The sequence below is a fragment of the Berkeleyomyces rouxiae genome (genome assembly GCF_048999995.1).
Source record: "Berkeleyomyces rouxiae strain 22BRR77 chromosome Unknown BrBRR77_ptg000003l, whole genome shotgun sequence".
NCBI lineage: Eukaryota > Fungi > Ascomycota > Sordariomycetes > Microascales > Ceratocystidaceae > Berkeleyomyces > Berkeleyomyces rouxiae.
The window spans coordinates 2,147,217-2,174,367 of NW_027396493.1; the positions used below are offsets into that span (position 1 = coordinate 2,147,217).

Sequence of the window (27,151 nt, forward strand, 5' to 3'; positions counted from 1 at the left end):
GAGCCAGCGAGCTTCTTAGAAAAGAAAACGAGGCATGGAACAACACGCCATCCCAATGGCTGCTAGACGAGGCCACTCAACAACATTTTCCTCGATTTTCAGAGGGCACCTTCGACATTTTGACCAAGCTAACAGCTACCATTATTGCAAACTACTTTACTTTATTTTCGCAGCCAACAATCAATCCATTTTCAGAGGGCACCTTCGACATTTTGACCAAGCTAACAGCTACCATTATTGCAAACTACTTTACTTTATTTTCGCCCCCGACAGGTCCTGTCATCCCTAAGATGATCGCGTCCGTCCACGCGCCCGCGCCCGCCGCGCCCGCGTCCGCGCCTCCGTCATTGACGTATGCGCAGGCCACCTCGCCCGCCAGCGACCCCTCCCCCGTGCCCACCACTGTCCCCTCCTCCGCGTCGTTCTCGCCGAACCTCGCCGGCCAGGCCCCTCAGGGGCTCCCCTCTTCCGTCGCGCGCGTCGCGACAGGCGCAAAACGCGTCAGGAGCGAAGACGCGCCCCTCCCCCAAGAGACCGCCTACGCCCCCATCTCGCTCCCCGTCGGCCCCGTAAAGGCTCTAGCTGACGCCCTCCGCAACCAGAAGGACGCGGAAGCAGCAACCCGTGATAGGATGTTGAACACTTTCTCGGCCATGGCCGACAACTGCCTGGCCGCAATGGCCCCGCAGGCCAGCGCGCACGAGTCGACGCGCAAACTTCTAGACTTCCTGCAACAGGGTCTTCTAGACACCCTCCAGCACGCCATGACAGGCGCGCCCCAGCCTCCCCCCAACCGTGCCCCTCGCGACACGACCCCCTCCCCGGCGCCGCAACGCGAGCGCCCCGCCCGCCCATCGACCCCGTCAGAGGCACCATCAGCCCGCGACCCCCCTGCTGCCGCTCCCGCAGCGCCCACCGAGTCCTTGGATAAGGAATCCTGGAGCACCGTCGCCCGCAAGGGCAAAAAAGCGTCCAAGGCTGCCCAGCCCGCGGCTCCCTCGGCCGGAGCCCCCAAGCCCAGACAGGGCAAAGCCAGCGTGGTCCCTGAAAAGGCCACCCCCGCCGACAACCGCCTCTTCGTGGTTGTGCCCACCGATTCCCCCCTCCGGAAGCTCTCGCCGGCTTACATCGTAACGAAGGCCAACGCGGGCATCCCCCGCGGCGAGGGCGCAGGCACCGCCACCGCCACCAAGACGGGCTTTGCCCTGACAGCCGTCCGTGACGTCGGCAAATTCCTCAGCCACGCTGAGCGCATCCGCGCCAACCTGACTGCGGAGAAGGTCCACAAGAGGGACGCTTGGTCCAAGTACATCGTACACGGACTGCCAACCTCGATCACGGTCGAGGACCCCAAGACCCCTGGCGCCGTGATGCTCCACCGGGTCACCCTAGACGATGTCCGTCAGGATATCGAACAGGCCTTTGGAGTCGTCTCCGCCAGCGCCACGCTGTCGAAGTACGTTGGCAAGGCGGGCGTGCCCACCTTCCGCGCCCACATCGCCTTCCACGAAGGCCTTGTGGCCCCGTCTGCGGTTCCCCGTCGCGTAGCGACACTCGGAGAGCTGCACATGGTCTCCCCTGACAACACCCTGGAGCGTTTCCCGTTCTGCACACGCTGCCGGGTCCGCCACTTTGACCGCAAATGCCCGGCCGATACCGAGACGCAGTCGTCTACCCCGGCAGCCGCCGCCCAGGGAGACAAGGCCCCGTCCCCAGTGCCCTCCCAGGCGCCTTCCACGGCCGTCACCTCGGCCCCCCCGGCCCGGCCGTCGTCACAGACGAAGAGCCCTTCAAGCTCCCAGGCTTCCCCCTCCCCTGCCTCCTCGGCGCCCAGCCAGCCACCGACCGCCCCATCACAGGCCGCCCAGCTGCAACCCTACCCCCTGCCCACCTCCAGCGAGTCCCCTGAAACACGGGATTCAATGCAGGTAGACGACAATGACGAGGAACTTCTGTAAATGTTAGGACACCCTAACGACACAGTATTGCAAATGATTTCTGCGAATGTGCAAAGGTCCTGGACCTGTGCACAGTCGTTGCTACATAAGGCGCATGAAGACCAGGTGGATGTGGTCTGCCTCCAAGAGGCCCCGTCAAGCGCAGACCCGGGGAACAGAACGTTCCCTAGGCACCCCTCCTATCAGGTAATAGTCCCGGAGGGTAACTGGCGCTCGAAACCCCGAGTAGCCACATACATTTCGACAAAAAGACACGGGCTTCGCTTCCAAAAGGCCTACATGAGAGAGGAACACCAGGATGTCATCATTGTGGAGGTCCTAATCGGGGGGCGCACATTCAGCATCGTAAACCTTTACAATGCCGGGACAGGTTCGGCTAGGACAGGGGAGGCGCTACGTCTCCTGACCAGCATGCAGCCAGGGCCGCGGTCGGTGGTAGTGGGCGACTTCAACCTCCACCACAGCGCCTGGGACCCCCGGAGCGACACCGACGACAACGACGCAGAGCTTCTGCTAGCCTGGATGGAAGAGCGAGCCCTCCTCCTTGGCAACGCGGAGGGTGAGCAAACCCACGAGTCCGGAAGCGTCATCGACCTCGCATTGCTGTCTTCGGCACTTTTTGTCACGGGCGCGAGCGTCGACCTCCGAGAGGAACTCACCTGCGGCAGCGACCATTTCCCGCTCCTGGTGACCCTTCCTCTGCACGGCCACGCGCCGGCCCCGGCTCCACCCGGCAGGTTCCTTATAGACAAGCTAGACAAGGAGAGGTTCGATACCGCGTGCAAGGCCGGCGCGACCCGCCTAGACTCCCTTGTCGCGGATTACCGCAGGGCAGGAAGCCAAGTCCCACAGGACAGGCACATAGACGAGTTTGCGCGACTCCTGCAAAACGTCATTCTGGACGCGCTAATTGCCTCGACCCCAAGGTCCGAAGGAAAAGCCAAAAGCTTTCCCTGGTGGAACGACGAATGTCGGGAAGCCAGCGCCGACCAGAGGGCAGCTCGGGCCCGCGTGAAGCACGCCGGCTCGCCCACGGAGGAACAGGAGGCTAGGGCCGTCCGCCGCGAAGCCAAAAAACGCCTGAGGTCTGCTCTCAGGAGTGCAGCCCGGGCCTTCTACGACGACCTCCTCGCCAACGTCGCGCGGTCCCGAGACATCTTCCGGATGGTCAAATGGAGGACGAAAGCGCCGAACCGGCACTCCCCTGCCCTGGCCCCGTCCGATGGCGCGGAAGCCACAGTGCAGGACACCACGGAGAAGATCGCCCTCCTTCGCAGGGTGCACATGCCTTCCGACCGCCCAGGCGACGTCGACCCGCCACACATCGCTCTAGATGAGCAAAGACGGACCCGCATCACCAACGGGGAGTTGGAGGCTGCGCTCCGAAGCCCGCGCAACACCGCACCGGGCCCAGACGGCCTGACCAACAACGTCTTGAAACTCGCGTGGCCTGTTTTACAGAGGCAGATCATGCATCTGTTCAACGCGAGCCTTTCCTGGGGCCACCACGCCGCCTCTTTCAAAGAAGCCAAGGTGATCGCCCTCGCCAAACCGAATAAGAAGGACCGTTCTTCGCCGCGGGCCTACCGACTGATCTCCCTCCTCCCGACTCTGGCCAAGTGCCTAGAGAGGATCATCGCCCGCCGGCTCTCTCACTGGGCGCTGGAAGCTGGTCACATCGGGGAGAACTACGCTGGCGCGGTCCCCGGACGCAGCGCGGAAGACATGTGCCTGCGTCTGGCACACTCTCTAGAGTTCTACGCCGACGGCAAGTCAGAATCCTCAGTGCTCACCTTTGACATAAAGGGGGCGTTCGATGCGGTTCAGCCCAACCGGATGGTGAAGAGATTGGTGGAGCTTGGTTGTCCCGCCGAGACTTGCCGCTGGGTGGCATCCTTCTTGTCCGGGCGCACGGCGTCGCTATCTCTCGACGGCGTGGCCGACCCTCTCCAGCCTACAGGCGGCAGCCTGCCCCAGGGCTCGCCCATATCCCCCATCCTGTTCATGCTGTATATGGCTCCGCTGTTCAGGATGAATCTCCCCAGCTCTCTCCGCGGATACGCCGACGATGGCTGCTTGGTCCACTCTAGCTTGTCCTTGGAGGAGAATTGCACCGCCCTTTCTCGCTCGTTGGAACTGGTGAACAGTTGGTGCACAGAGAACGGCATGGCGCTAGACCTCGCCAAGTCTGACCTCCTGCACGTGACGCGCAAGCGCCACGGCCTAAACCCGAGCGCGCGTCTCCCGGACGGTTCCACACTCCAACCGGTGGACCCTCGCGGGACTCTGCGCTGGCTGGGCGTGTTGTGGTCCCGCAACCTGTCGTTCCTGCCGCACATCCGCGACGTAGCCCAGAGGACGGCGCCCGTGATCCGAGGCATCCAGATCCTGTCCGGTTGTTGGAAGGGCGCGCCGATTAGGGGGGCTCTCACGGCCGTCCGCGCCTGCGTGGTCATGAAACTGACATACGCGGCGGCCACGTGGTGGCGCCCTGGCCCCTCGCCAACCAAGCCTTCCCGGGGCCTTCTCGGGGCTGCCCACATCCTGGACCGCACGGTCAGGAGGGGACTACGTGCTGCGCTGCCCTTATATTGCACGACGCCATGTGCGATCTTCAACCTGGCATCGGGGTTCCCCCCCATGAGCTGCGTCCTCGACCACCTCCTGGCCTCGGCCGGCATCAGGGCATCTCTAGCCCCGGCAAACCACCCCTTAGGGTTCGGAGACACCGATGGTGGCAAGCTGGGTACGCTCAAGAGGCTACTCCCGCACAGGATCGCCACGAGCCTCCCTGCTGGGTGCAAGGGAGTGCTCCCGACAACCCGCCCCCCGCTGCAAGGCGACAAGGAGGCCGCAGCCGCGGCCCACCAGCTACTAGTCCGCTCCTCGGACCCCTCAGATCTCTGGATCTATACGGATGGATCCAAGCTGAGGGATGACAAGGTCGGCGCCGGCTGGGTGGTCATTCAGGACGGCAGGACCCTGTCCACGGGCAACTGCCCTGCCCCGTTCCGCGCCGAAGTCCATGACGCCGAGGTGCTGGCCATCGCCAAGGCCCTGGCAGAGGTCGACTCATGGGAGAAGCCACAGTGCCGCAAGGTCTGGATCTGCTCCGACAATCTCGCCGCAGTGAACCGGCTCACGTCTCGCTACGCCAAGCCGGGCACCTCCGAGCAGTATCTGAGGCGCGCCCAGATGATCTGCGCAAGCTGGATCAGACCGCACCCAGAGCGGCCACGACCAAGGCCCTGGCCCGACGGCCCACCCGAGGTAGAGGCTATTTGGGTCCCGGGCCACTCCGACATCGCGGGCAATGAGCTCGCAGATGGGCAAGCAAAGCTAGGGGCCAGGACAAACACCTGGCTGGACGGCATGTCGCTCTCCTGGGCCCGCCACTATTTCCGCTCCCGTCTCGACTCTGCTTTCCGCGCCTGGTGGGCAGAGGAGGGACGCGCCATCAGACCCCATCTGCACCGCCCAGTTGAACCCCCCAAGAAGGCTTGGTCAAGTCTCCTTGACGAGACCGATCGCAAGCTCGCCCGCGCAGTGCTGACTGCTCTGTCCGGCCATGGCGACTTTGCGGCCTACCATCGCCGCTTCGAACATGTGGACGCCGTGCTCTCCTGCCCCCTTTGCGGATCGGAGACCGCCCCAGAACATGTTTGGGTCTGCCCCCGGAACCCACAGCGGGTGTCCCGCAGCTTCTTCCAGAAGTTGATAGGCACCAAGCGCGGGGCCACCTGGCTGGCCGCCAAGGCAGCTAAAGCACCCACTGTGCTGCTCGCCCACCGCCGTGCGAGGACTGAGGTGCACCCACAGGCCGCCGACCCTCCCGCTCGCTCCCCGTCGAGCCTACCACCGCCCGCCCCTCCACCTCCCAGTGCGGGGGCTCCCCCGGGCCTCTCGGCTTAGCGCGCGCGCTGCCACTCTCGTCTGTTTGCTCGTTCTCCCTTTCTCTCTCTACTTCTTGTCTTTCCTTTGTTACTTTTCTTTTGTCATGTTCTATCTTTCTTTTGGGTTTGGTCTTCTACAGGGTAAAGGCCGAGGCTTGGGGTCTTGTTTGGGGCCTTACAAGCGAAGGACAGCCATTGCGCTGGGCGGTCGGGGGACCCTCCGTCATTATACTTCGTGCTGTGGGGATTTTCTGTATGCATGATTCTGGGTTTTTGGTTCTTTAGCTTCTGTATGTATTTCTTGGTACTAGTTTTAGTCCCCTGTCGTATGTCGAGAATACCTCGCGAGTAGACAGGTAAAATAAAGACAATCAAATCAAATCAAATCACTTTATTTTCGCCCCCGACAGGTCCTGTCATCCCTAAGATGATCGCGTCCGTCCAAGCGCCCGCGCCCGCCGCGCCCGCGTCCGCGCCTCCGTCATTGACGTACGCGCAGGCCACCTCGCCCGCCAGCGACCCCTCCCCCGTGCCCACCACTGTCCCCTCCTCCGCGTCGTTCTCGCCGAACCTCGCCGGCCAGGCCCCTCAGGGGCTCCCCTCTTCCGTCGCGCGCGTCGCGACAGGCGCAAAACGCGTCAGGAGCGAAGACGCGCCCCTCCCCCAAGAGGCTCACTACGCTCCCATCTCGCTCCCGGTCGGTCGCTTCCAGGCCCTGGCCGACAAGATCCGCACCAAGCAGGATGCGGAAGCGGCCGCGAGAGATCGCTTGGCCAGCATTTTCTTGACAATGGCCGACAACTGCCTGGCCTCCATGGCCCCCCACGCGGAGGCCTTCGCGTCTACCCGCCAGATCGTTAACGACCTGGCCTCAATCCTGGAGAACGGCCTGGTGGCCGTGATGACAGGTTCACCCCTCGCGCCCCCCACGGGCGCTGCCACAAACACCTCTCTCCCCCCGGCCGCACAGCCCGTGCCACCCGCCCCTAACACGGCCCCGGCCCCGGCCCCGGCTCCATCAAAGGCCCAGCCTGCACACCACCCCTCTGCTGCTGCTCCTGCAGCGCCCACCGAGTCCTCGGACAAGGAATCCTGGAGCACAGTCGCCCGCAAGGGCAAAAAAGCATCCAAGGCCACCCAACCCGCCGCCCCCTCGACCGGAGCCCCAAAGGCCAAACAGGGCAACCCCAGCTCAGCCCCCAAGACCGCCCCCACCGACAACCGCCTTTTCGTGGTTGTGCCAACCGACTCCCCCCTCCGGAAGCTTTCGCCGGCCTACATCGTAACGAAGGCCAACGCGGGCATCCCCCGCGGCGAGGGCGCAGGCACCGCCACCGCCACCAAGACGGGCTTTGCCCTGACAGCCGTCCGTGACGTCGGCAAATTCCTCAGCCACGCTGAGCGCATCCGCGCCAACCTGACTGCGGAGAAGGTTCACAAGAGGGATGCTTGGTCCAAGTACATCGTACACGGACTGCCCACCTCGATCACGGTCGAGGACCCCAAGACCCCCGGCGCCGTGATGCTCCACCGGGTCACCCTAGACGATGTCCGTCAGGATATCGAACAGGCCTTTGGTGTCGTCTCCGCCAGCGCCACGCTGTCAAAGTACGTTGGCAAGGCAGGCGTGCCCACCTTCCGCGCCCACATCGCCTTCCACGAAGGCCTGGTGTCCCCGTCCGCGGTTCCCCGCCGCGTAGCGACACTTGGAGAGCTGCACATGGTCTCCGCAGACAACACCCTGGAGCGCTTCCCGTTCTGCACACGCTGCCGGGTCCGCCACTTTGACCGCAAATGCCCGGCCGATACCGAGACGCAGTCGTCCACCCCGGCTGCCGCCGCCCAGGGAGACAAGGCCCCGTCCCCAGCGTCCTCCCAGGCGCCTTCCACGGCCGTCACCTCGGCCCCCCCGGCCCGGCCGTCGTCACAGACGAAGAGCCCTTCAAGCTCCCAGGCTTCCCCCTCCCCTGCCTCCTCGGCACCCAGCCAGCCATCGACCGCCCCATCACAGGCCGCCCAGCTGCAACCCTCCCCCCTGCCCACCTCCAGCGAGTCCCCTGAAACACGGGATTCAATGCAGGTAGACGACAATGACGAGGAACTTCTGTAAATGTTAGGACACCCTAACGACACAGTATTGCAAATGATTTCTGCGAATGTGCAAAGGTCCTGGACCTGTGCACAGTCGTTGCTACACAAGGCGCATGAAGACCAGGTGGATGTGGTCTGCCTCCAAGAGGCCCCGTCTAGCGCAGACCCGGGGAACAGAACGTTCCCTAGGCACCCCTCCTATCAGGTAATAGTCCCGGAGGGTAACTGGCGCTCGAATCCCCGAGTCGCCACATACATTTCGACAAAAAGACACGGGCTTCGCTTCCAAAAGGCCTACATGAGGGAAGAACACCAGGATGTCATCATTGTGGAGGTCCTAATCGGGGGGCACACGTACAGCATCGTAAACCTTTACAATGCCGGGACAGGTTCGGCTAGGACAGGGGAGGCGCTTCGTCTTCTGACCAGCATGCAGCCAGGGCCGCGGTCTGTGGTAGTGGGCGACTTCAACCTCCACCACAGTGCCTGGGACCCCCGATGCGCCACGGACGACAACGACGCCGAGCTCCTACTGGCCTGGATGGAAGAGCGTGCCCTTCTGCTGGGCAACGCGGATGGGGAGCCAACCCACGAGTCAGGGAGTGTCATAGACCTTACCATAATGTCGTCGCCTCTTTTTGTCACCGGGGCGAGCGTGGAGCTACGGGACGATCTGACATGCGGAAGTGACCACTTCCCGCTCTTGGTGTCCATCCCGCTGCCAGGGCACACAGTGGTCCCGAGCCCCGCGGGGCGCTTCCTCATGGATAAGCTTGACAAAAAGAAGTTCGACGCGGCATGCAAGGCCGGCGCGGCTCGCCTGGACGACCTTGTGAGAGAGTACCGGAGGTCAGACGGCCAGATCCCGGAGAAAAAGCACATTGACGACTTCGCGAGACTTCTACAGGATGTGATCCTGGACGCCCTGGTCGCATCAACGCCCAAGTCTCTGGGCAAGGCCAAGAGCTTCCCATGGTGGAACAAGGAGTGCAGCGTCGCGCGTGCGGAGCAAAGCGCAGCGCGGAACAGGGTGGAAAAGGCAACGACACAGGCCGCAGCACAAGAGGCCAGGACCGAACGCCGCGAAGCCAAGAAGCGCCTCAGGCGCGCACTCAGGAGCGCGGCTCGGGCTTTCTACGCCGACTTGCTGGCGAAGGTCACTGATACCCGAGACCTCTTCCGTATCGTGAAATGGAGGACGAAAGCTCCGCACCGCCACTCCCCAGCACTATCGCCGGCGGACGGAGCGGAGGCCACGGTACAAGACACCACGGAAAAGATCGCTCTCCTTCGCAGCGTGCACATGCCTTCCGCCCGGCCAGGGGACATCGAATCCCCCGCCCTGCAGGTGGAACCGAGGACCTGGGGCTCCAGGACGGAAGCCCCGCCGACACGCGCCCGAATCACCAGAGACGAGGTGGAAGCTGCTCTTTGGAGGCCGCGCAACACTGCCCCCGGCCCGGACGGCCTCTCGAACAACGTCCTGAAACTGGCCTGGCCCTCCCTCAAGCGGCAGGTCACCCATTTGTTCAACGCAAGCTTCTTCTGGGGCCACCACCCTGCCTCCTTCAAAGAGGCTAAGGTGATCGCCCTGCCAAAGCCCAACAAGAAGGATCGCTCGTCGCCACGGGCCTACCGGCTCATCTCGCTGCTCCCGACCCTGGCCAAGTGCCTGGAAAGGATAGTCGCCCGCCGTCTCTCGTGCTGGGCGCTGGAGGCAGGTCACATCCAAGACAACTACGCCGGTGCGGTTCCGGGGCGCAGCGCCGAGGACATGTGCCTACGCCTGGCGCACTCTCTCGAGCGCACAGCCGACCTCAGGGGTGAGTCTTCGGTCCTCACCTTTGATATCAAGGGGGCCTTCGACGCCGTGCATCCGAACCGCATGGTCAAACGACTGGCGGACCTGGGGTGCCCGGCTGGAACATGTCGATGGGTGTCCTCGTTCCTGGCGGGCAGGCGGGCTTCCCTAACCTTAGACGGCGTCTCCGACGCTCTCCAGCCAACAGGTGGCAGCCTCCCACAGGGCTCGCCCATCTCCCCAATCTTGTTCATGCTGTTCATGTCGCCGCTGTTCAAGATGCCACTCCCCTGCACTCTCCGTGGGTACGCTGACGATGGTTGCCTAGTCAACTCAGACTCGTCCCTCGAAGGCAACTGCTCGGTTCTCTCCCGCTCTCTGGAGCTCGTTGACAGCTGGTGCACGGACAACGGCATGGCGCTCGACCTGACGAAGTCCGAACTTCTGCACGTGACGCGCAAGCGTCATGGACAAAACCCAAGCCTGCGACTCCCCGACGGCTCTACGCTGGAGGCGGTCAGCCCTCGCGAGACCCTGCGCTGGCTCGGCGTGCGCTGGTCACGTAACCTCTCCTTCGTGCCACACATCCGAGACGTGGCACAGAGGACGGCACCGGCCATTCGCGGCATCCAGATTCTGTCCGGGTGCTGGAAAGGCGCCCCGATCAAGGGTGCCCTCACGGCGGTCCGCGCATGCGTGGTTGCCAAGCTGTCTTACGCTGCGGCCACATGGTGGCGCCCAACCCCGCCCGACGCCCCGCTGAGCCGCGGGTTACTGGGGGCCTCAAGCCTCCTCGACCGCACCGTCCGCAGAGGCCTCCGCGCCGCCCTGCCGCTATATTGCACCACACCCTGTGCAATATACAACCTCGCATCGGGCTTCCCTCCCATGCGCTATGCGCTGGACAACCTCCTTGGGTCGGCTGCTCTCAGAGTCGCGCTGGCCCCGCCAAACCACCCCCTCGGCTCCATAAGGCCAATGTGGGGCATACTGGGCGAGCTCAGGAGTATGCTCCCATACGAGCTGTCCACGAGCTTCCCGCCGCCATGCAAGGGCAAGCTACCTTCGACCCGGGCCCCGATCCGGGGTGACAAAGAGGCTGCCGCTGCAGCACACCTCGCTCTGGTCCGCTCCTCCCCCCCCTCAGACCTGTGGCTATACACAGACGGCTCGAAGCTGAGTCCGAACAGGGTTGGCGCCGGCTGGGTAATTATCCAGGGGGGACAGGTCCTGCTCTCGGGAAACCGCCCGGTCCCTTTCCGCGCCGAGGTGCACGACGCCGAAGTGCTGGCCATTGCCGAGGCCATAACCGCCGTCGACCTGCGGGACAAACCGCGGTGCCGCAAAGTCTGGATCTGTTCAGACAACATGGCAGCGGTGAGTAGACTCACGTCCCGGGACGTCAAGCCCGGAACCTCCGAGGAACACCTTCGGAGAGCCCAAACAATTTGCGCGGACTGGTTACGTCCCGACGCCAACCATCCGCGGCCAAGACCGTGGCCAGATGGAGCCATTAAGGTGGAAGCGATCTGGGTTCCAGGCCACTCCGATGTCGTGGGCAACGAGCTCGCCGACAGACAAGCCAGGTGGGGTGCAGACATAATCACCACAAGGACTGGCATGTCACTCTCCTGGGCACGCAGTGAATTCCGCGCCCGGGTCACTACCGCATTTCGCGCCTGGTGGGAGGCAGAGGGTCGCAACTCCAGACCTCACCTGCGCCGCCCGGTGCAGGCCCCGAAGAAGGCTTGGACAAGTCTCCTTGACGAGACCGATCGCAACCTCGCCCGCGCGGTGCTGACAGCTTTGTCAGGACACGGCGACTTTGCGGCCTATCACCGCCGTTTCGAGCACGAGGACGCCGTGCCCTCCTGTCCCCTCTGCGGAGCCGACACGAGCCCGGAGCACATCTGGGTTTGCCACCACAACCCACAGCGGGTGTCCAGCAGCTTCTTTCAGAAGTTGATCGGTACCAAGCGCGGAGCCTGCTGGCTGGCCGCCAAAGCAGCCAAAGCCCCCACGGCCCTGTTGGCTCACCGCCGCATGAGGCCGGACACGCGGGCGCAAGACGCGGCCCCTCCCGCACTCCCTCTGCCACCTGGAGACGGCGTACCCTCGGGGTCTCCCCCTTAGCGCGTTTGCGCTGCCATCACCTCCTTTTTCCTACTTGTTTCTCTCTTTATTTGTACTTCCCTTTGTTGTTTCCTTTGTTTTTGTTTTTATGTTTGGTCTGCATCAGCGGCGAGGCCAGGACTCTGGGCCAGGTTTGGGGCCACACAAGCAAAGGACAGCCTCTGGGCTGGGCGGGTGGACACACTTTAGTCATTACACTTTGTGCGGGGGGTTTCTGTATGCATGGTTTGGATTTTAGGTTTCTGTTTCTGTATGTAATTTCTGGTACTACTTGTAGTCCCCTGTCGTATGCCGAGAATACCTCGCGAGTAGACAGGTAAATAAAGAATCAATCAATCAATCAATCAATCAATCACCCAATGGCTGCTAGCTCCTAGACAGAACTAGACTCTGATTTCTTTTTTTTTTTCATTGTGCAAATGCATACAAGTCGGGCTAAAGTGAGTCCGTTCCAGACACAAGTGCTGGAACAAAGACCGGACGAAGGCCTCTTTGGCTGCGAGAAAACAGGCCACCGTCACAGCTAGGACCGACATGAACTTGAGTCAAATTGACCGATTCTATCCGAGGGTAACACACTATATAGTCAGGTATAACATAACGTACAGAGACGTCGCTAAGACAAAATCTTTGTACCCCAGCCAATAACCACCACATTGTAATACATAGTTATCGTAACAGGCTAACTAGTTATATGGAACATTCCCGCAGCGGGACTGCAACAACTGTTGCCCTTGTGACTAGAGAGGCTGCCTCAGAACTTACACAATGTCATCTACTGGTGAAAAGTTATGCAATCAACTTTCTTATTTACCCTTGTGCTGTAATTGTAGTACACAATTATACTCTGCTGTTGCATGTGTGTATCGAGCCAGGAGGTTGAAAGCGGGCCGGAAGATGGTGGGGCAGTCCGAAATACGACTGCCGAAGATTCCTGGGCAAGGGAAGACACTAGTCTCATAAGCACTAGTGATCGACAAAGCTAGAACTCAAAAGTAACATAAGGGATAGGAGAGAAGTTAGGCATTGGTATTGTTTGCAGAGCCAGGGGAAAGATGAGGGCTTAGGTTCCTATGAAAATGCTGAACAGAGGCACTGAGAGATCTTGATATCGGTATCATAGAGTATGATGGACGACAGACTTTGTGGTATAGATGTTTGTACTAGCCACATCATGCTTCATAGAGTCTTTTATGGTGCCTGGATGTCAGATATACGCACAGATCAGCCTGTTTTCTGCATCGTAGGTTGACGCAGACACAGTGCACGCTAGTCTTTGCCCAACTGATTGGGTTGATATGATATGAGCATATACATAACCATATGAACCAAGTCGCAATTGCTCAGTGGTTTCCTACATGGTATCACGTTTTAGTTATATTTTTATCCCGACCCGGTTTAGCCGCATGCTACTCGCACTCCCCGGCCGTTAATAAGGTCGGTGTTCGAGGTGGGGGAGGAATGAGGAATATCTGCTCTTACAAAAACACAACGAAGTCCAGAGACGCCATATTGTGGGCAAGCAACTATACAAACCTCAAAGTAGCACATGTAGACACCACGAATCCGCCAGTAGACTTCCCTGGAATTAAGTTTACAGGAAAGTGTCTAGTCAATGCCAGGCGGATAGATTAATGTACAGGAGATACGAGAAGGCTAGAACCCCCTAAATCAGAATTACAAGACCGTATGGAACACCAGCTGGGATGCCAGCTTGAGTATGAGGGGCACCATGAGATTCTGTGGACAATTGTTTTAGCTTACCCAAAGAAACTGCATGCAGAAACTTTGTGTCTTTCACATGAGGGCATAAAATACTGGGGAACGGTGAAAACTACAGCAACCTCGAGGTCAACCTCGTTGTATATTAGTAGCTGATCTTCTCTTGCAGTCTGTGAGCTTACACGTGGCCGCAAGTAAAGTCACGGACAAGCTTCTGCGGAAACAAAGATTAAGACAGCACTGGAGGTCAGGCTCTTGGTCACAGCCTGACTTTGATATATCGACTCCCTTGAAAGCCTGTGTCCGGACACCCCGTTATCTTACACAGCTTTACGCCCCGATGCTACTTGGGGTATGGTGTTGATGCTGTGCTGTGTCTTGACTCTCGCTGAGCTTGCATTTGTACCAGGGCCAAACCCCGTCTGATTTCAGGGAGCTGTGGCCGGCAGACCTCTGGTGTTTTTAAAGACGCCCAATCCGCCGAGGACCTATGCCCAAATGTTTTCCTTTGCTCATCCTTCAAAGGCTGAGCTATACCTTGTTACACTTTCTAATTAACGAGAGCTCTTCGTAGCTTCTAGAAAGCAGGTCTTCTATTGCTTGTTTTTATCTACACCACAATGTCTACACAATCGTCTGCGGCATGGCTCAACATTTCTGCCGCGGATGGCAGCAACACCATTGTCGGCAAGGCGCTTAGCCTTCCGCACATGATGCTATATATCGCCTTTTTCCTCATGCCCGGTATTCTTTTCAAGGTGTTCAAAGCCCGAAAAGCAAACAAAGTTGTCGAGGATGTGTCTCCAGAGTCAACCTCGGTGAAAAAGAAGAATACTGAAATTAAAGACACCTATCCGGGAGCCTTCCCCGGCCCGAAGTTGTTCCCCATTATCGGCCGCATTCATGATCTTCCTCGCATTGGTCTGTGGCTCAAGTTCAAGGAATGGTCCGACGAGTTTGGGCCCATCTTCCAGACTCGCATGCTCAGCCAGAAATTCATCATTATTTCGAACGAAGAGCTTGGCAAGGAGCTGCTCACGAAGAACGGCAATAGCTTTGCCGGCAGACCACAAATCCAGGCTCTGATCAACCACAAGGCCGGTCCCCTGTATTCTGCTTTGATGGATCGCCACGGTAAGTATCAGTACTTGAAATTTTGCAGCGATGGGATGTACTGACAAATGGGCCTAGATACCTGGAAGTACCAACGCAAGTGGGTGCATTCTGCCATGGTGCAAGCCCATCAGGTGCACTTCTTTGGCCACGTTGAGCGTGAGGTCAAGCGCTACCTAGCCACCCTGCTGATGGACCCCGAAAAGTTCCACCCCTACACCCGTGAAATGACCGGTCGCGTGACAAGCCGCCTGGCCTGGGACGATGCCACCCAAGGTAAACTCAATGGCGACACTGCTATTGAGACTCTGACCCAGATGTCGGTGTCAGGCCCTATCATCAATACTGTCACTCCCCTCTGGCACCTAAGCGATTTGATTCATTACAACCCCTGGCGCGAATTTGAGGTGGCCCGCGAAACACGGCTCAAGACCTGGTGGCTCCGGATGCTCCTGCTTTGCCGTAAGCGCTACCTCGAGGGCGACCTGCCCAACGACACTTGGGCGTACAAGTACTTTGAGCAACTTTCCAACAGTGGTAACAAGACACTGGAAATGAACGACGAAGACAAATTGATGGCCAGCTGCATGCTTGGCTTCCAGGCTCTTGTTGGCGCAGTCACCATCTCGGGTCCCATGCAATTCTTCATCATGTGCATGGGTCTGCATCCCGAGTGGCTACAGAAATGTCAAGAGGAGATTGATCGTGTCTGTGGTGATCGTATGCCCACTACTGCCGATAGCCCTAACTTGCCCACTGTGAGAGCTTGCCTCAAAGAGACTGTGCGCTGGAGATCTGGTGTTCCTCTTGGTATGTTAAAAAAGACAATGTTGCCCTTGTTACGATCCCTGAAACTAACACATAACAGGCGTGCCGCATCAGTGCGAGCAGGATTTTACTTACAGAGGCGTACCTATTGCCAAGGGCACCATTATCTTGGCCTGTGAATGGTAACATACAAACCCCATTACTGCTTCGGCTACAGTGACCATGTGCTAATGTCTGCGTTTAAACACAGGAACATCAACCGTGACGAAGCCATCTATCCTGATCCGGAGACCTATAACCCCAATCGCTGGCTTGACGCCTCGTTCCCGACGTACCAGGAGCCGCTGAGCCGTTACCCGAACTTCCGCGAGGGCAATGGCATGCACAGCTTTGGCTGGGGCCGCCGCACCTGCTTGGGGCAGACTATTGTCGACGATGAGATGTTTGTTGCGGGCGCCGGTCTTTGCTGGGCCTTCAACATCCAGCAAAAGAGATGCCCGATGACTGGCGAGCCTGTCAAGTTCGACACCCAAGCCACCAACTCCAACGTCATTCTGGAGCCGCTCCCTTTCCCCATGGATATCAAGCCCCGGAGCGCGGAGCGTGCCAAGTTGATTCTCGATCAGTACAATGAGATACGCTCGGAGATTCGGGTGTAGATATTCCGGGCCACGAGTATCGTTTTTCATTTTTTTGCAAATATTTTAAAGTGCAACTAGTATTTAGCCTTTCGTACACTTGCCAGATTGCTCTTGAGGTCATGTTAATGATGAAATTTGTTGGGCGTAAAATTCAAGTTATGTGATAGTTTAATTTATCAAGTTTGGATGAGTGAAGAAACACTGGAGCGTAGAATTGAGACCCTCAGGGGCGGGGTATGTCAAGAACAAACCGTAACCGCGCGATGAAGGGTTGGTTATCAACTAGTTACGATGAAAGTCTGAAACGAAGTTGTATTTATGGTTACACAAGAAGTGGTGATTGGTTACATAAGCAAGGCTCGGCTGTGCCACCTGCCGTGCGTTGTTGGGTTCCAATTTTTCCAGAGTCTCAGCCTTGCTACCGCATCATATCATTTACAAGCGTCTTTCTATCTGTATATATTGCTCTATTACGTCTTGCCTCTGTTTTTATCTCGGCCCTGTCTGCCCTTCAATCCCGGCTTTTACTTCAGAATATCGCACGCCATGACGTCCACGATTGGAATTCCCATCAAGCTCCTGAACGAAGCTCAGGTAAGTTTACGACAATACCACCTCCGCAGTAGAGAGCGAGAAGCCAGAGTTTGGCTGTGAACAGATGGCGCTTTTGCTTTTAAAGATCAGATAACTAACTTGCTATATTGGCAGGGCCACATTGTCACTCTTGAGATCTCCTCAGGCACCACGTACCGTGGCAAACTTCTCGATGGTATGTTTGGCTTTCTCGATTCCCAGCATAAGTCCCCTCCGACCCTGTACAACGACTTTCATACCCGGCGGATATACCTCGCCCACATGGGACTGCGCAACGAGCAATACGCAAGATCCATCTGCTGACACAATCCGTACAACATAGCCGAGGACAACATGAATGTGCAACTCAAGGACATTACCGTGACGGCGCGCGACGGCCGTGTCAGCCACCTGGACCAGGTCTACGTGCGTGGCTCACACGTGCGCTTCTTTATCGTGCCCGACATGCTGCGCAACGCGCCCATGTTCCGGAGTCGCAACGTGCGCGGCCGCGGAGTCGGTTTGGCGCGTGGCAGAGCGACAGTCTCGCGCGCACGTGCAAGCGGCGGTCGGGGCGGCCGCTAAGGGCTGCACTATTTGCTTGCAAGGTAGTGTTCGCAGGCCCGACCAAGGTCAAGGTCTGCGGTGGCTGCGGTGGTCCTGCGTCCCTCTAGTACCATTACGAAGAGCTGACGCCAAGCGGGGAAGTGGACGGCGTGAAATAAAGGGGAGACGGAAGAAGCATACAAAAAATCATGATACAAGTAACTGGCTCTGCCCGCCCATGGGAGAACGGGCCTGAAGAATATACCCCGACCGACTGATTGATGCTGGACTAACTCGAAAAGGGACACCCGAACGCATGGCCAGTCACGAAAGCGCAGCTGCTATCTCGGTTTGGTCAAGACTGTTTACAAGCGGCGTTTTAGATTTATTTTCATTTGATTTGATCTCAACATTGGATTTGATAGAGTCGTCGAAGCATGCATGTGTTGTCGAGATGTAGCTGTGTATACTTGGTGGCTCGCCTCTTCTCTACTTGGAGTTTATGCATCTGATGATGATGATGGGTGCTGCATACAAGTGCTATGGTTCCGTACTCCGTGTTACTAGTCTTACATCTTTCTCGCCGAGATATCTATGTACATGAGTTGGTAAACTCTTTTCTTCGCGTTCTGCTTACTTTACTTCAAACTGGCCAATGCGCTCTTTGCCTTGGAGACCATAGCTTTCAGCAGGCTGTAATCTTCAGAGGCCCTCACGGCGTCTGTGTTGCCTTCCAATACGTCCGCCATGCTCTTCTCAGCGGCCCTGACGGCCTTGCGCCCTTCCTCACGCACATCGTCTTCCCAGAACCTCCGTGCTTTGTCCCACTTGCGCTGCATGTGGCCAAGGCCGAGCACAGTTCCAAGAGCAACAACGGATCCAGCCTCGTAGATGGAAAACTGTGACGCATATATCAGGGCCCCCAACGAAGCTGAAAGACCCGTGGAGCTGACCGTTTGGAGAACCAGTTTCTGAGACAATGCCTGAAGAGCAGGGACTGTCTCTTCTTGTAGATATCTGCGAGTAAAGGCAATGTGTGTAGGCCATTTAGGTACAAGGGCAGTGGTATCGGCAGCGAGAGATGCCTGTACTGTGGAAGGCTGGCTGGCAGGATCGGAGTTATGCAGAACTAGTACCATGGGCTGCGAGTATGTCACAGTACGTCCTGGTTGTCCCTCACTGATGCGACCGGCAAGGAATATCATGCTCCGGTCTGCGCGAGGAAGAAACTGGCTGTGAAGAATACCGGAAGTCAGCAGCCCCACGTCGTCAACGCGCCAGAATAGCTTCCACCATTTCATCTGCCTCCACCTGCGGCCGCTGAAGGCCTTGTCAAGCTCGTCTTGAAGCTCGGCATGTGCAGTTTGTGACCACTCGGAGAGAGCCCTGCTAAGATGCATAGTTTTCGAGTCTGATCTAGGCGTAGTAGTCGAGTTGGTATCATTTTCGGCTGCTTGGATAGCCGAATCGGCCTTTTCAACGATTGAAGACACAAGACTGCGTACAACAGGCTTAGTTTCAGGTGAAGATAACATTGCACCTTTCAAAATCCAGTCGCGGATCTTTCCAACATTGCTTTGTGACCAGAGCTTCTCAAACTGCATACCGTTGCGAGAGCTGGTGCGGAACAAAGTAATGCCTTGAACACCGGAACTAACATCCATGGTGACAAAGGATAGCTTCTCCTCGGGGCTCGGTGAATAACCAGGAATGTTGACAGCGGCGAGAGTTGAAGACGATTCTTGCAATGGTGGAATAGCTGCCACAGTTGAAACTCCAGCCATGCCATCGGCAATCGCTAGTGATTTGTGGACTGGTGTCACAAATGTTTGACCCCCGATGGTGACTGGAATATCCAGAAGTCCCTCCTTGGACACCTCAATTGAGCGTGGCCCAGCTAGCCTTGAGTCCTTGATGAACAGTAGCTCGATGTTGTGCTTGTCCCATGTGGGCGCCGAGATGTGAAGCTCCTTCAAATCGCCGGCTTGTGAGATCAGACTGCCTTTTTCGCCCTCTGGTGACTTATTTATGCGCACAACAAGAGGCTGATCCGGATCATGACTCTCTAGCTCAGCCTCCCACGGCTGTGCGTCTACCAAGGGGTCAGCAAACAAAGCGCGAATAAGGGTTTTCGCGGTCTGCGCCGATGTCCCGCTGCCTTGTCCGAGAACGGCGATCCGAATGGCTTCATCGCCGGCGGCTTGTTGCAAGCCGTTTATGGCCAGCTGCAGACGCGTCAGAGTCACACCCCCCAAGGCATGCCCGCTGATCTCGCGCAGATACCCAATGAGCTCCGGTCTGGGGTCGGGGTGTATTGAGTCGTCGGTTGGGGATTTCGTGGAGAATAACGCTCGTGTAGTAGAGTTGAGTGGGGTTGTGGGAAAGGAAGCTGGAGCCGTTGAGTTGAATCGAGATACAACCCGCATCCGGTAGTGGCGAGGCAGGCTGGCAGGAAGTCGGATTGCCATCCTAGTTACTTAAGAATAATGTTCTGGATAGAAGCCATTAGTGAGCAAGATCAAAGGCCTGGTGATGGATTGATCTAACCGGATATATGCGCTTAAGCGGTATAACCAGAGGGCTGGCGTTCTGTGTGGCTCAACTTCAGCCGGTAGGACTTGAGTGTATCGAAGCAGATATCGAGGCTCAAATCGCAAAGAAACAAGCCTCTCAGACGGTCTCTCACCAAAACAAAGCTTGCAACTGTGCTCAAGAGCTTCGCAACAGCTGGAGCGTCTAGTTTTTTTTGCCCCGCCATAGCCTTGCATCCCAATCCCAATCCAACGACGTCACTTGGAACCACTAAAAAAAAATACTTTCAGCCTTGCCAAAACTTTTTGTTCCAGCCGCAATGCAACCTTTTGTATGAAGCCGGTGACCCTGCGCAATCTCGCCTTCCGTTCCGCTCCAGCCACTCCCCGAGCATCCCGCTGATATGACGTCCTCACAGCCGAAAACCTCGCCGTTCCTGTCGTCCTCGACAAAGAGCAAACCGAACTCGCTAGCACTTGCCTATCTTTCGCGCGAGAACCTCATCCCGCTGATTCTCCAAGACTCGCGCCAGACCGGTGTCTTCGATGGCTACGCTGAGGGTGCTACGCTCAACAGCCGCTTTGGCTCGTTCCCTCACTCGACTCTGATTGGCGTGCCGTGGGGCTCGCAGGTCCGCGCGTCTAATGTCGACACGGGCTCCCGTGGCCGCAAGCGCAAGCGGAACGGTGCCGATGACGACGAAGACGCCTCTGCCTCTGCGACTCCGACGGCTGCCTCCACGACCGAAGAGCCCCAAGCCAACGGAAACGCTTCGACGACTGTGAAGAAAGCCGTTACTGCTGCTAGCGGTTTCCTACACATCCTGAAGCCGTCGCCCGAGCTGTGGACCCTTAGTTTGCCGCATCGCACACAGGTTGTCTACACCCCCGACTACTCGTATGTTCTGCAGCGCATTCGGGCATTCCCTGGAAAGCGCATCATTGAGGCCGGTGCAGGAAGCGGGAGCTTTACCCATGCTTCTTCAAGAGCCGTGTTCAATGGCTATCCTAGTAGTGCCTCTGAGCGCAAGGGAAAAGTCTTCAGTTTCGAGTTTCACGAGTTGCGGTATCAAAAGATGACGGAGGAGATTGCCAGCCATGGCCTATCCAGCATTGTCCAGATGACCCACAGAGATGTCTACAACGGCGGTTTTCTCGTCAACGGCAGCGAAAGTCCCCAGGCCAACTGCATCTTTCTCGATCTGCCCGCGCCATGGGAGGCGCTCCACCATTTGTCGCGGCGGCAGCAAGGCAAAGCCGGCGAGCCATTGAAGGACGAAGACCGCGATCCCAACTGGGTGTCGCCCCTGGACCCTAATAACACGGTGCATCTCTGCACCTTTTCGCCGTGTATTGAGCAAGTCACTCGGACCATCAGCGCCATGCGCCGTTTAGGCTGGGTCGATATCGATATGGTGGAAATCGCCCACAAAAAGTTCAACATCTCCCGCGACCGCGTAGACAAGACCATGGCCACGCCAATTATTGATGTCGAGGACGCCGTGCTCAAGCTGGACGCTTCGCTAAACCGGCCTCAGAAGAGCTCACGCGAGTCAGGCGACAAGCATGCCAAGCAAGCCGGTCCGACGCCAGCCGAACCCACAAAGTCGTGGCTCGAAGGCCGTGTCATTCACCGCCCCGAAGCCGAAATCAAGTCACATACTTCCTACCTGACGTTTGCAACGCTATCTCGCGAGTGGACGGAAGAGGATGAGGCCAGAGTGCTAGCACTGCTGCCCCCGGGCTCGTCCAGCAAGGTTATCGGCAGCTTGGACAAGCAGGCTCGGCGCAAGGAAAAGGAGCAAGAGTGGAAAGGCAAGACGAAGAAAAACGGACGGACAGAGGGTGTGACCGTGCCAGTCACCGAGGGGTCACAAGGGCTGGAGTCTATAGACGTGAAGCAGGAGTAGAGCGTCGTGCGTGGCCGTGAGTTTCCCGTTATACCCATAGAACACCTGGTAAATTGCAGTTGTTTTGCCTCCTATGTATGAATCTCCCGATCTTGGTCAAAGTGCCCAGGGCCAGCCAACCGTCGTGTGAATCCCAGCTACAACAGCGGATATCCCTCAAGTTACTCTGACTACTTACTTTTGTTTCGTCCGTGAACTTCGATAGTCCACGGCTCTAGCATGTCTCTCGATTGGAAATCCGGCAAGTTTTTGTCGGCTTATTTGATGATCTAGTTGTATATACTTTCTTCATGACACCTATTTCCACGAAAACACCAAAGAGGAACATGACCGTTCCAATGTTGATCATAGTAACCACAAAATGCACATGAAGATTCTGTAAGACAGCTCTCTGGGTTAAGACCTCGTTACATGCATCGTCTCTTCTGAGTTAGGGTTACCCCGCCATAGCTTCAAACCAGCATGTAGTTGTGTATCCTCGACGTTTCGTCCACACCCAGACACCTCGGCTGCTTACATCCCGCTTTGCACAACATTGATTCACGGCCTTTGCTACTGCCTCTCGCAGCCTGCCAATCATGTCCTCGACTGCCCAGCGCCGCCTGCTCCAGGAGTACCGCGCCCTCACCAACAACCCGCCCGACGGAATCACCGCTGGCCCTATCGACGAAGATGACTTGCTGGTTTGGGAAGCCCTTATCCAGGGCCCCGAGGGCACACCCTACGAGGGCGGCGTGTTTCCCGCCGAGCTCAAGTTCCCAAAGGACTATCCTCTGTCTCCGCCCACGATGAAGTTTCTGGGCGAGATCTGGCATCCCAACGGTACGCACCTAGAACCCATCATCTCCTCTCCCCGCGCCCGCCGGAGACTGCCCTGCTAACTCTCGCCCCCCCCCCCCCCCCCCCCAACCCCCAGTTTACACGTCCGGTCTTGTCTGCATCTCCATTCTGCACGCCCCCGGCGACGATCCCAACCACTACGAACACGCCTCGGAGCGCTGGTCGCCGATCCAGAGCGTCGAGAAGATTCTCATATCCGTCATGAGTATGCTAGCCGAGCCCAACGACGAGTCGCCTGCCAACGTCGAGGCGGCCAAGATGTGGCGCGAGGACCGGTCGGCGTATGAACAAAAGGTCCGCGACAGCGTCCGGCGCATGTTGGGCTTATAGCCGCATACACACACACATACGTAAATAACATCCGGAGCTTTGTGTAGGCAAGGCATGGGGCGCCGTCTGTTTCGAAGGAGTTGTTTTTGTCATGTCCTTTTGGCGTTTGGAAGGGCCGGTTCTGTTATGCCCCTTTTCAGCTGTTTTATTGCAAGTCGTTTTTTTTTCGATTTATTTGCTGTTCTTTCTGGGGCATGCGGGGGGGGGGGAATGCCTTCATCTCACTTTATGATGTTCAAGTGTATAATGAATATTCACGAATCAATAACCAGTTCGCTTCCAATGCTTCTACACCTGATCGTATATGCACTGCCCTAAACACTCAAAGTCCCTTCACATACCATTCTCCGCCTTGAACTTGTCCCAGCTCTCATTCAGAGTTGCAAAGACTGTTGCTGCAATCAAGCGCACTTCAGTGCTGGCTCCTTGGGGAATCTAAATAGGCTGTTAGCAGAGGCTCAGGAACCAATATCGTCGCCTTTGGGGGGTGCAAGAGCACAACTTACCTTGTCGGGGTGCGTTTTCGCAATGGCCTTCATGTATGAAATCTTGACCTTGTTTGCCAGGACCAGCTCGTGAAGACCAACCTTCTTCCATCCGCTATTCTCCCACAGTACTTTATCCAAGCTGCCAATGAGCGCTCTGAGGTTATCTCTTTTTCCGTCTCTCCACGCGGCGATGCGTGCATCCACCTTCTCCGCCAGGGCAAACTTTTCATCGTCCTCCTGTGCTGCAGCTTCGTTGGCCTTTCGCAGCCTCTCCACGGCTTCAGAGCTCGCTGCGTTGCTCGTAGAGCTTTTGGCAGCCACAGGCCTGGGCTTGGGACGCGCTGCCGGTGCGGCAGGACGCGGTGCAGGCTTTGGCGCCAGAGCCTTCTGGCATCGTTGACGACCGGCAGTAGCTGTGGGACCGCCGATTCCAATCTCAACGCACTGCTGCCATACGGCGCCAGCATCAGCCCAGCGCTCCATCTGCTCCAGTGCCTCGGCCTTGCGCGAGAGGGCCTTGCCAAAAAGATCCTTCATGTCGCGCTTCTCTTCGTTGCCAGTGTCGGTATGGACCATGACAATCTCGTCCTGGCCACAGCCGGGACCGATAAGTTGAAGGGCATCGTCGGCATCCTTGATCGCGTTCTTGGGCTCTCCATTTTTCAAGCTTGTAATGGCTCGGTTTGTCAGAAGAATGATGGCCAATGGATGCGTAGAAGGCAGTGCGGCCAAGGAAACACTGTAGGCCTCGTGTGCTGAAGCATAATCACCTCGCTTGAAATGTGCCGTGCCCTGTAGTCTGTGTTGGGTGGATGATTGTAATGCAGAAGGAGAAACATTGGGGATATTCCGGGCCTTTGATGCGGGTCTGGGAGCGGAATTCCGGGTTGAAGCCGTGCGGGTCTGGGGAGATGCAGACTTCGGAGGGGCAGCGTTCTGAGGATTCACCTGCTTGGCTTGGTGTCCAAAATCAGCTGCGGAACCTCCACCTAGTAAATCACCTTCTACAAGAGAAGGCTGTGTCGAAGGCTTAACTGGCTCAGTTGTGGATTGTTGAGCGCGGCCCTTTCTCCTGTTGGGACTGACATAGGTTCCCAGATCATCATCTTCCTTGGCTAGTCTATCAAGTCTAGTGCGCGGCTGCGGGACTGTTGGTTTCGGCGCTTGTTGTTGCCATTTGGGTGTACCAGACGAAGCCGGTGGCCTTTCCCTTGAGGCCAATGCAGCAGCCCTGCTTGAACTTCCACTTCTGGCGCTGGGCCTTCCATTAGATTCTAGCATCATGGCCTCGTTGGTGGCTGTCGCTGAAGATGTTTTCTCGCCATGTGCCTGGGATTCACGCATCCATTTAGGCTGACTAGGGTCACCACCCACCATGGCGTCTTGATTAAACTCGGCCATAGCTTTCTGTACCTTCTTCTGACCGGTCTTCCAGAAAGAATTGGCCGTCTTGAAGATCTGCCCCGAAACAGCAGCGACAGTTTTAGAGAGATCCTCGCCGCCTGCACCGCCGCCCATCCACGCAACAGGCCCATCGGCGCTTCTACTGCTGTCTTGTTGTGGTGACCGGCGTGGGGGTTGGCCTTGACTCTGGCTAGATTTGCCTTGTGCCTTTTCTTTTGCCTGACGATGCGCATCATCCAGGAGCCAGTTTGCAGCAGCTTGAACATTTACTCCGGCGCCACTTTCAGTCAGGCCTCTAATGGCAGATTTCTCATCAAACCCATACGCCATCAGCTGAGAAACGGCCTTGTCAAAAGCTGGATTGCCAGTTTTCCGGGACTCTTGCGCTTGAGGGCGTTCTTCGGACGATGAGGAATCTGAGTCTTCAGCAGGGGCCTGAGGTCTTGAGCGGCTTCTAGAGGCAGGCTTCCTCTCCTTGGCTCTTGTGGCCTCCTCGGCCAGGCGTTTCTCTTCTTGTTCGCGGCGAACTTGCTCGACAGGGCGAGCCAGATCACCTAGGAAATCAAGATCATCAGCTGAGGTCGTGGTGGTGGTTACAGGAGCAGTAGCACCGGTTCTTGTTGACTTGGTGTTGAAGGAGTTGAGGCCAAACGGGTCATCTTCCTCGTTGTTAATTGGCGCACCGGCTGAAGTGGTTGTAGCAGCCCAGTTTGTAGGGTTTGAGAGATCGAGGCTGGCGCCCTGGTTCACTGGCGTTTTTGTCGGCGGGGGTAGGTGGCTCGCATTATCAACCTTGGTTTCAGCTTTGAAGGCTGCAAAGAGATCGTCATCGTCGGAGCTTGTCTTGGGTTGCTGCGATGGTGACTTCGATAGGGGTCTCGTTAATGGAGGCGCCGCAAAGGGTATCCCAAGACTAGGTGATGACCCCAGACCAGAGGTAGAACCCGAATTGGATGGTGGCTGGGGGAAAGCGGATGACGTAGTAGGCGGTGTGCCCCGTGCAACCAGATGGTCAAAGTTGAACTGCGACTCGGCCAGCTTTCGCTTTTCGGCCTCCTTGCGCCGTTTTTCAGCTTCGAGAAGCTCCTGGCGCTCGCGCAGCGATAGATTTGCTGTTGAAGAGGATGAAGAGCCCTTGGCAAAGTTCATCAGATTGCTGAAGCTGTCCTGGCCACCAGCATTAGTGACAGCGGGGGTCGAGGCCGGGATCGGTGTGGGTTTCGACGGAGGCGCGGAGTTTGTCTGTGATAAGGGCGTCTGTCTTCCGGAGTTGAGCGGAGACGGCGTAGCTCGGAAAGAACTGTAGGAGCTTGCGTTGTTCGAGAGATTGACCGAGTTCAAGTTGGAAGCGGGCTTTTGGCCCTGATTCGGTGTTGAGGACCAGGTAAGCCCTGAGAGGTCGTCCATTGCGATGGCAGCTTGAAGAGGTGATGTTAGAGATAGATGATTGGATCTCTAGAGCGCAGTTTTCATACTGCTAGATGTGTAGTTGCGAGTGAATAATTGAAAAAGGCTAACGCCTGACGGTGCATGCCTTGTCGGTTTTTTCACGCAGGCTATACGATCAAAAGTGGTGACAGCTTCATATCACTCCAGTGTACACAAGACAAGCATGCGCCATACTTGGGAAGTAGCTTCGCTCTGCCAGCTGCCACCTGGTGGCAGCACATGAACAGCCTTAGTCCGATCGAACGATTTGTACCGTACCCTAATAAACCCTACGATTGGCACCCAACGAAAAGATGTCTCAACTACATTGTTGCAGATGTGTCGATCTGAATGAAGCGACCTGCATGCAACGTTTTACATGGCCAAATAGCTCACAAGAAATATAGCGCATGGCTGCCTTACACGGTGAGAAACAGACATCGGCGTTGCGAGTCGTGCGCAGTCAAAATCGATCGCAAGCAATAAACGAGATCTATGCGTGCCGCGAGCGTCAAAACCGTAATCTCACAGAAACGCATTCTCAAACGCAAGCACTGCAAAGTTTTTCCCAAGACCGGAAACGTGTAACCAACTAGCTCTTGGACGACGAATTGTGCAGTGAGACTCTGTTGGTTGGAAGCGGTGCTCTGGAACCCTAATCTCGCCTGTTCTCACGGTCTCAATAATAGCCTAGGCTTTCATCGCAAGGGATCGCTTGAGGAGCTACATGAAACGGACACCCTGCACCATTCGCAATGGCCGATGGGGATGAGGATGAGGAGAAGCAGAGGCGACGGGGGAGGATATGGCGAATACGGCACCATGTACCCTGTACTACTTGGACGAGCCGAGGATTGGACGAGGTCTGGCAGCGACTTGAGATGCAGAGTCTGTTCGTCGTCTCTTCAAGTGCAGCAAAGTTCGTGGTGAGCGAACAGACAGACGGAGATCTGGCTTTCAAGTCGTCACACGGTGCAGGAC

At 57.3% G+C, this 27,151-nt stretch overlaps 10 protein-coding genes across 10 annotated transcripts; 8 read left to right on the forward strand and 2 right to left on the reverse strand.

Annotated features, from left to right (window-relative positions):
• Nucleotides 1-290: 290 nt before the first annotated feature.
• On the forward strand, nt 291-1,958 carry BROUX77_003780 (uncharacterized protein; the record flags this gene model as incomplete). Its single annotated transcript, XM_073748469.1, has 1 exon — nt 291-1,958. One exon carries the CDS (start codon nt 291-293, stop codon nt 1,956-1,958), a length of 1,668 nt encoding a protein of 555 aa, XP_073606205.1.
• A 411-nt stretch (nt 1,959-2,369) lies between these two features.
• BROUX77_003781 (uncharacterized protein) lies at nt 2,370-5,870 on the forward strand (the record flags this gene model as incomplete). The annotated part of the gene is made up of 1 exon (XM_073748470.1): nt 2,370-5,870. The coding sequence occupies one exon, from the start codon at nt 2,370-2,372 to the stop codon at nt 5,868-5,870; it is 3,501 nt and encodes a 1,166-aa protein (XP_073606206.1).
• Nucleotides 5,871-6,278: 408 nt separating this feature from the next.
• On the forward strand, nt 6,279-7,961 carry BROUX77_003782 (uncharacterized protein; the record flags this gene model as incomplete). Its single annotated transcript, XM_073748471.1, has 1 exon — nt 6,279-7,961. The coding sequence occupies one exon, from the start codon at nt 6,279-6,281 to the stop codon at nt 7,959-7,961; it is 1,683 nt and encodes a 560-aa protein (XP_073606207.1).
• A 411-nt stretch (nt 7,962-8,372) lies between these two features.
• On the forward strand, nt 8,373-11,876 carry BROUX77_003783 (uncharacterized protein; the record flags this gene model as incomplete). The annotated part of the gene is made up of 1 exon (XM_073748472.1): nt 8,373-11,876. The coding sequence occupies one exon, from the start codon at nt 8,373-8,375 to the stop codon at nt 11,874-11,876; it is 3,504 nt and encodes a 1,167-aa protein (XP_073606208.1).
• A 2,342-nt stretch (nt 11,877-14,218) lies between these two features.
• BROUX77_003784 (uncharacterized protein) lies at nt 14,219-16,138 on the forward strand (the record flags this gene model as incomplete). Its single annotated transcript, XM_073748473.1, has 4 exons — nt 14,219-14,732; nt 14,790-15,521; nt 15,580-15,661; nt 15,730-16,138. The coding sequence occupies 4 exons, from the start codon at nt 14,219-14,221 to the stop codon at nt 16,136-16,138; spliced, it is 1,737 nt and encodes a 578-aa protein (XP_073606209.1).
• A 528-nt stretch (nt 16,139-16,666) lies between these two features.
• On the forward strand, nt 16,667-17,278 carry BROUX77_003785 (uncharacterized protein; the record flags this gene model as incomplete). Its single annotated transcript, XM_073748474.1, has 3 exons — nt 16,667-16,714; nt 16,829-16,889; nt 17,037-17,278. The coding sequence occupies 3 exons, from the start codon at nt 16,667-16,669 to the stop codon at nt 17,276-17,278; spliced, it is 351 nt and encodes a 116-aa protein (XP_073606210.1).
• Nucleotides 17,279-17,877: 599 nt separating this feature from the next.
• On the reverse strand, nt 17,878-19,665 carry BROUX77_003786 (uncharacterized protein; the record flags this gene model as incomplete). The annotated part of the gene is made up of 1 exon (XM_073748475.1): nt 17,878-19,665. One exon carries the CDS (start codon nt 19,663-19,665, stop codon nt 17,878-17,880), a length of 1,788 nt encoding a protein of 595 aa, XP_073606211.1.
• A 509-nt stretch (nt 19,666-20,174) lies between these two features.
• Nucleotides 20,175-21,680, forward strand: BROUX77_003787 (uncharacterized protein; the record flags this gene model as incomplete). Its single annotated transcript, XM_073748476.1, has 1 exon — nt 20,175-21,680. One exon carries the CDS (start codon nt 20,175-20,177, stop codon nt 21,678-21,680), a length of 1,506 nt encoding a protein of 501 aa, XP_073606212.1.
• A 578-nt stretch (nt 21,681-22,258) lies between these two features.
• BROUX77_003788 (uncharacterized protein) lies at nt 22,259-22,850 on the forward strand (the record flags this gene model as incomplete). Its single annotated transcript, XM_073748478.1, has 2 exons — nt 22,259-22,502; nt 22,597-22,850. The coding sequence occupies 2 exons, from the start codon at nt 22,259-22,261 to the stop codon at nt 22,848-22,850; spliced, it is 498 nt and encodes a 165-aa protein (XP_073606213.1).
• Nucleotides 22,851-23,183: 333 nt separating this feature from the next.
• Nucleotides 23,184-26,149, reverse strand: BROUX77_003789 (uncharacterized protein; the record flags this gene model as incomplete). Its single annotated transcript, XM_073748479.1, has 2 exons — nt 23,184-23,285; nt 23,357-26,149. 2 exons carry the CDS (start codon nt 26,147-26,149, stop codon nt 23,184-23,186), a joined length of 2,895 nt encoding a protein of 964 aa, XP_073606214.1.
• Nucleotides 26,150-27,151: the final 1,002 nt, after the last annotated feature.